Source organism: Galeopterus variegatus, unplaced genomic scaffold (genome assembly GCF_000696425.1).
Source record: "Galeopterus variegatus unplaced genomic scaffold, G_variegatus-3.0.2 Scaffold25468, whole genome shotgun sequence".
Lineage (NCBI taxonomy): Eukaryota > Metazoa > Chordata > Mammalia > Dermoptera > Cynocephalidae > Galeopterus > Galeopterus variegatus.
The window spans coordinates 247-8,450 of NW_007751579.1; the positions used below are offsets into that span (position 1 = coordinate 247).

At 51.0% G+C, this 8,204-nt stretch overlaps 1 protein-coding gene across 1 annotated transcript; it reads left to right on the forward strand.

Annotated features, from left to right (window-relative positions):
• Window positions 1-2,050: 2,050 nt before the first annotated feature.
• On the forward strand, window positions 2,051-7,942 carry LOC103583665 (numb-like protein; the record flags this gene model as incomplete). Its single annotated transcript, XM_008564928.1, has 5 exons — window positions 2,051-3,281; window positions 5,425-5,564; window positions 6,623-6,697; window positions 6,789-6,863; window positions 7,802-7,942. Coding segments are annotated over exons 2-5 (417 nt in total), but the record flags the coding sequence as incomplete, so codon positions are not given.
• Window positions 7,943-8,204: the final 262 nt, after the last annotated feature.

Consider the following 8,204-nt stretch of genomic DNA (forward strand, 5'->3'; position numbering starts at 1 on the left):
GAAAAGGTTTGGGGGATGGGGTACACAGCCCCCATATCAAGCCAAGGCCTCCGGGAGGTGATTCCAGACACAATCCTTACCATTCCCTGCCTGAGAAGGTCTCTTAGCACAACCCCCTAGGCAAGGTCTTGACGATGGGTTCGCTGGGTACAGTTTCCCCACCGAGCCAAGGCCTGGGAGGATTCAAGGCACAGGGTGCCCCCAGGACCCAGAAGCGTCCTGGGGACAGCATCACACTTGCCCCCCGGCCCGAACCCCCAGCCCTTGGGCGGTGTCCCAGGCACAACCCCCTCTCAAAAGAAGGTACGTGCCTGGGAGTCCACCCCACCTTATCACACTCCAGCTTGAATAGAATAAGGGTAATTTAAGGCAACCTCCAACACCCCCCCCCCACCACCATGCTTGGTCTAAGGTTCCAGGGCAGAGGTCTCCTAGGCCACCCGCTTTGTCCCTAGGGCTGCCCAGCTGTCCAAGAGAGTCCCCACCCGTAGACAATGCGCCACCTCCCCCTCCCGGACCTGGCCCCCCAGGCTCCAGGATTCAGGCTTGGCTGGGGGTGGCTCCTTAGGGACCGGGTGCAGCCCCGTCTGTGTCTGTGGACTCTGCGGTGACAGCGGCTTTGTGTGTGGTACCTGGGGAGAAGAGGGGAAAACAAGCGGTGGGTAGATGGCTAGGCGTGTGACCCCATGTTTGTGACTGTGGCCGTGTGTGTGTGCATGCGCTGCAGCTGGAGACTGTGAGGAATCCTGCGCTGTATTTCTATGATTGTGTCTGTGTATTTGTGTGACTGTGTATGTGTGTATAACAGCTGCTCACTAAGAATCCTGCATGTTTTAATCTATCTGTTTGAGTGTGTGCATGGTTGTGACTGTGTGGTTGTGTCTGTGATTATGTCTTTTGTGACCCTGTGTTTGTGTGCCTTGGTAACTATAACTGGGTATGTCACAGTATGTGTGTTGAGTCTAGGGTTGGGCATGTGTGTGACTGACTGAAGATGTGGGTGGAGTTGTGACTGTGTGTGTAAGTGGAGTTCTGTCTATGACTTCATGTCCATGTGTGACTCTTCCAATGACTGAGAATGTTTGTGGTTGTATCTATAACCAATTTTATATACATGTGTGACATACAACTCTGTGCAACTGTGAGTGTGTGACTGCCATCCTATCTGAAGTCATGTTGTGCTTATGTGACTGGGGTTGTGTGATGGCAGTGCGTGTGACAGTGTTGTGTGTTCATAGCCATGTCTGTGTGTGTGACTGGGGTTGCATAAATGACTAGATCTAGCTGTGTGTGTGATACTGAGTGATTGTGTATATTTATAATCTCATATGTGTGATTTGGGTTGTATATTTGACTTGATGTCTGAAACTCTGACTAACTATTAGGAGGGGTTATCTAATTGTGTGTGACAAGCTATGGATGTGTCTGTGTGTGCTGGTGCCAGGCAACTATGTGTGGGTGTGTATATGACTGTGGCTTCTATATTCCTGTGTTTGACCTGCATGTCTGTGACCCTGAGTGACTATATGTACTTGTGTCTGTGTCATAGTCTGTGAGAGTGTGTGTTATATGTTGCTGTGTGGCTGATTTTGAGTGTGTGCTGGACTTCTTGTGTTTGAATCTGTGCCCATGGCTCTGTCAGGGGCCATGTCTTCTGTGTACACCCAGCTATAAATGCTACATCTGGGTCACTGCATTTCTGTGCATACACCCAACTGTCTACTTGTCTGTTTGTTTTTTGGTGGTTGGCCGGTGTGGGGATCTGAACCCTTGACCTTGGTGTAATACTGGCTGTGTACTTGTGATGTGGGGAATTGAAACTACATGCTGCGTCTCTATGTGTGTAGGTGGGGTTGTGACATTGTTCACCTGTGATAATGTGTGGCCACATGCTTTTCTGTGTGATTTGTCTCTGAATGAAGAGAAACTTTCTCTGTGGTGGTATGACATGGTACACTAGGTGGGGTATATGGGACACTAGGTGATGGTATTATGACTGTGATAGATGGCTGGGTAATGTGGACACTGATGCTGTGTGACTGTGCATACATAACCACTTCCAGAATGTGTATGGCTATGTCTGAGGGTGGCCATCCTTGGGGATAGTTGTCTTTGGGTGGTTGCATGCCATGCCTAATGTGTGTCTGTTTCTCTATAATGCACAGGGCTATAGCCACAGGTATCTCAGTGTGTAGCTGTGTGTAGAGAAAGAACTGACCATGTAAGTGTGACTGTGACACTGTGACAGAAGACTGTGTGACTGATTCTGTGACCAAATGTGAGCAACTATGACTAGATATGATGGTGTGACAATGTGTGACCAAAAAAGGTATGTTGGTGTGACTGATACAGTTGGCGTTGGATGTCCATGTGCAAGCATGGCTGTGTGTGGTCTTTATGAGACCAAATGTGTGTCAGTCAATCTGTGTGCTTCCACGACCAGATGTCAGTGTGCAGCAGTGGAGATATGTGTGACAATTGTGTGTAGCTGTGATAATGTTACTTTGTGACTGGGTGACCAAATGGGTGAACTCTGACTGGGTGTGATTCTGTCTGGGTGGGCCTGTGATGTGGCTATCTTGGGTGGCACCTGATTGTACACGTGCCACTCTGGTGGGTGTGCCTGAGCCCAGCTCTTTTTGTGTGGCTGAGAAAATGGAAGTGACCAAATATCCGTAGCTGGTGTGACCAGGTGTCTGTGGTGGGGCCAATGTGGGCTGAGACACTACATGCATGTGGACAAATATCTGTAATAGAGACTCTGTGTGTCTGTAAACACGAACATGTGACCAGATATTTATAGTGGCAGTTGTCTGTGGTTGTAATTATGTGTTCTGTGTGATCTGAGGTGTGTAGCTGTGATCATGTCTGTGTTTAACTGTGCAGAGCTGTGACAACTGTGTTTTGCTCTGAACATGTGTTTAGAGGGCAAGGCCACTCTCTCCTCACACCATCCCCTTGGTTATTGAGGGCCTCCTGAATCCAGTACAGCCCCAATAACTGCCCCCCCCACCTACTCATTTTGGGGCCCTTAGAACCAGGTGGCTGATCTCCCTGGTAATAGTTGCTATGACAACTAGGGCTCTCATCAGGTAGCCTGAGATGGAGGGGTTGGCTGAAGTCCAAAGGTGGAGTCATGGGGGACTGAGCCCCACCCCCAACTTACTTCTCAAATTTTCTTCCCTCTCTTGGGCAGGACAGACCCAGGAGGCCTGAGCGGCATCTGCCCCCAGCCCCTTGTGGGGCCCTGGGGCCCCCTGAAACCTCCAGGACGGAGCCAGGTGAATGACCAGCTTGAGACAGAGCAGGGGCAGGGCGGGTAGGTGGGTTTACCTAACGTAACTAGAGGGATTGTCCCCACAGTCACACAAACTTAATTGCATTCATGAGTGGACTCCCTCAGACATCTTCCCTGCATACTCAGTGACCATCAAAGCCGTATTCATTCATAGCCACCCACCCCTAGACTATCACACACACAAACACACACACACTGACATCCTCACAATCACAGATGCAGGGTCACTGTCGCAACTGTCACACACTCAGACACACTTCCACAAACACACACAGATGACTATCTCTTTCGGATCCACACACACTTAACACAGTGACAGACACACTTGAAGATATACTTAAGTAGATATTCACTCACACCAACATACAGACACACATATATGTTCACATGGATGGATACACACACACAAACATACAGACACATTCCCAGACACACCCAGACAGTCACACATAGGCAACCACAGGTACCCGCCAGATACAGACTCTCAGATATACACTCTGAAGAGACACACAGTCTCCCAGACAACACACACTGACTCACACTTTTACAGACAACAGCCACACTTTCTCAGACAGACACAGCCTCACATACAGCACCCACGGACCCAGGCTCTCACAGAGCTACATTTTTGTGCAGACCCAGACATAGTCTCACAAAGAATACTCAGCGCTCTCATAGACAGCAGCCACACCCTCACAAATAACACTCATGAACACACTCTCAAAGACAACAACCTCATGTTCACACACACTCTCACAGATGCACCACTGCGTACAGACACACCCTCAGAACAATACTCATGCACCCACACTCTCTAAGATAACAGCCACATGCTCTGACAGACACACTCTCACAAACAACAGCCACAGCCTCACAGTCTCATCAGCAACAGCTGTACTCTTGACATAGACACGGTCTTGTGGAGAACTCTCACAGATGCACACTCTCAGAGGCAGCAGTCATCAAAGACAGTAGATAGACTCACACAGAGACACAGCTTCGCAGACAATGGCCATGGACCTACCCTTTGAAGATAACAGCAGCAAATTCAAACATGACACACACACAGACAACATGCACTGAAACACAAGTTCTCAACAACTGCACTCTCAGCATGCACTGACACACAACCACTCTCAGACATTGATGTCCTTCAGCAACAACCTTCAGGATGTACACTCACAGACAACCACGTTCTTGGACCCACGCCCCCTCACAGACAGCATTCACAGACACACTCTCATAAACAACCACTGTCAGACATGCATCCTTCCATACAGCCTTCAGAAATGCACACACTCACAGACAATAGTTGCATGCTCAGATATTGACACCCTCACGGGCACCATTCTGGAACACACCGTTGCACACTTGCTTACACACACACACACACACACACAGAGCCGCTGTCTGCTGTTGGTGCTCCCAGTCCCTGGTGTCCCCTCAACCTCCTCCTGGGACTGTCAGGATGGCTTAGTCAATGAAGACTGTCCTCATGGCTGGCCACCTCCACCCTCACCCCAGGCACACACAGTCCTACCTCTGCAGTCACAGGTGCACACCACCCCAGAGGCCTTGCCTCAGACCAGACCCAGTTGTCAGAGAGGGGCTATGTCTCAGAGGTACAGAGACGAGGCCCTATCCCCACACCTACAACCCACAGATTGGGCTCTGGACCCTCTGAGCCCCGACTCCCACAGCCACACGCCTGACTTCTGCACGCTGACCCACATAACTCCCAACTCCTGTGCCACTGATCCCTCTATCTCCTGATGCTCATACCCTTAAAACCTGATCTTGCAACCCTTGACCCCTATACCCTCTAACTCCCTGCTCTCCAATGCCTTGACTTCTCCTCCTTTGGATCCTCATTCCTCTTGTATATCACATCCCCAGACCTCCATGCCCCATTGCCCAACTCTCACACTTCCCTGCCTTCTGTTGTTTCCTTTCTGGGTACCCCCTCAGCTGCTGATCCCGTGTGCTCTGACCAGTGACCCTGTAACCCCACTCCCATGATATCTGACCCTGTGCTCCCTGAGCAGTGTGTCCCTTCCCCTTGAACCCTATATTTTCCTTCTGACCTCCCTCCGCCCTTGACCTACATCACTGTCCTGTGTCACCAGACGGGGCAGGCACCATGAACAAGTTACGGCAGAGTCTACGGAGGAGGAAGCCTGCTTACGTGCCAGAGGCATCACGCCCGCACCAGTGGCAGGCAGATGAGGACGCGGTGCGCAAGGGCACATGCAGCTTCCCGGTCAGGGTGAGTGGGCCGGGCACGGGGCGTGCGGCCATGGTGCTGTGCACACGTACGTCCTGGGGCTCTGGGCAAGATCACTAAAGTCCCTATGCTATGAGCAAGAGTCTTCACATTCTCAAGGAACTGGGGAGCCTGCTGGAGCAAGACCCCACGCCCTTCAAAGTTGGTATTAAAAACCAAGACACATTCTCTTATAATAGGAGAATATTACCAGGGGGACATCCTGTGGGGGGGGGGCACCCTACTCTATGGGGCTCACAGAAATTCTGTGGCATTTGTAAAGTGCTCTACTGTTAAGGACTTTCTGGCTTAGACAACCATGACTCTTTGCAACATATGCTACACTTTTATAAGGGAGACAGCAGCACTCAGGGCATGGACTGTGGAGGTTGGCCAACCTGAGTGTAAATCCCAGCTTAGTCCCTTCCTGGCTGGTTGACAGACGATGGTCATAGCTTCTCTGTCTTATTTTTCCCTTCTTCTAGAAGGGACCCTCTCCTGGCTGTGAGGGGTTCATTTGTGAAGTGCAGGAAATGCTGGTGGTTGTGAGGAAGGGAAGGCAGCCAAAAAAGGGTATGTTATTAAACTGCAGTTGTGGGCAACTGAGCTTAATCCCACTGGGGAACTCTGGGAAACAGTCATCCCACCTGCGGGTGAGGGAACTGGGATGCCTGTACCTCAACTCCCATCAGGCATTGCAGGGAATTGGCCCAGGCCTTTTCTACCTGCTTCAGGGTGGGCACAACAGCCTGGCATAGCCCAGGGTCAGTCCTTAGGCACAGAGATGTGAATGCTGGCACTCAGAAGGACAACAGTGAAGTGTTAAGGCCCAGGGATATAGGCGGGACAGGAATCACTACTATGCCCTGTGCTTCAGTTTTCTCATCTGCATATCTGGGCTAGGAATGGGCTGCATCTCTTGTAGAGTTGAGGTGCAGAGTAAATGAATTAATACATATGATATGCTTGGAACATTGCCTGATGCATGGCAGATGCTCAGTGAACACTGAGAATTATTGATTACTGTGCTTATTTCATGTCCTCCCATCTCCCCACTCAAGTACCTGGGCCACGTGGAGGTGGAAGAGTCCCGAGGGATGCATGTATGTGAAGATGCTGTAAAGAAGCTGAAAGCAGTGAGCGAGGGGCTGAAGCCAGGGAGTGGGCGGGGTCAGACAGGAAGAGGCAGCACTGACCAGGCCCCTCTCTCTCCCTCCCCCACCCCAGATGGGCCGGAAGTCCGTGAAGTCTGTCCTCTGGGTGTCAGCCGATGGGCTCCGAGTGGTAGATGACAAGACCAAGGTAAGAGGCCTGTGGGGGTGGGGGTGGGCACCAGTGGGCCCCTCTGCTCTCCCTGCTTAGATCAGGGCTGAGGACACGTTCTCATACCCTCTGGGATGTCCCTCCCTCGGGACCTTCTAGACTACGCCATGTGCTCCTGCCTGGTCTTGGCTTGCTTCACAGTCATAGTTTATGAATGAGAGCTGTAGTTATCTGTGAGCTGGTAGAGATCAGACTGGAGCAGCCACCTTAGCTCTGATCCCAGCTAAGGGACCCTGGGCATGAGATGTAAGCCCTCTGGGCCTCAGTGGCCTCAAGTAAAAAAATGGGGATAATAATAGACCCTACCATTAAATGAAAAAATATGTGCAAATTGTTTAAAACTATGTCTGGCACATTCTAAGTGCTTAGATCAGTGAATGTTAGCTGCTGTGTGTTTATCGTCAGTCTGCCCAGCCAGACAGGAGCACCATGGGGCCAGGATCTGCATATCTGTTTGCTTATCATTCAGTCCTGGGCCCCCATCCCAGAGACTGCCTGAGGAAGTGCCTAGGATATGGTGAGAATTGGGTTAATGACAGAACAGGATCGCCAGCTTTGCACAGGGAGTTCCCTCCGCCTGATATTGTTCCCTGCCTTTTTGCCTCGTTAATGCCTGCTCCTGCTCCGTGAAGCCTACAAGTCCCTAAGTTGGCTTTCCCCATCCCAGCCCTGACTCCTCTGCTTGTGCCTCCCCCGTCCTAGCTTTGACCCCTCTGCCTCCTTCATTACAGCCTGGCTGTGATTCTGGGCTGTCTCCATCTCGCTTCCCCACTGAACTGGAAGCCCCTGGCTATCTCAGTGACTGCTGGGTTCCCACCCTGTTCAGGATGAGATTTAGAGCAGATACTAAGGGAATGTTGAATGAATTCATGAAAGACAGTTCATCCTCCTCTCCTGGCCTCCCTGGCCCCTCCTAGGACCTGCTGGTAGACCAGACCATCGAAAAGGTCTCCTTTTGTGCTCCTGATCGCAACCTGGACAAAGCTTTCTCCTATATCTGCCGTGATGGGACCACCCGCCGCTGGATCTGCCACTGTTTCCTGGCACTCAAGGACTCCGTGAGTATCTCCAGAGTCAGCCAACTCCTCTCTCCCATGCCCTGGAATCCCACCCCTACCCCGGCAGACCGTGTGGACTTGAGTAGCCACTCACCTCTCCGTGGCTGGGTTCCTCACAGCCCCTAACTTAGAGGATTATTGTGAGACCTGAGTGGGTTAATACAAAGTGTTTATAGAACAACGCCTGGCACATACAAAATGCTTAGGAAAACATTAGTTACTGTCATCATCCTCATTATCAGCAGGGTTTGTTTCATTTTGT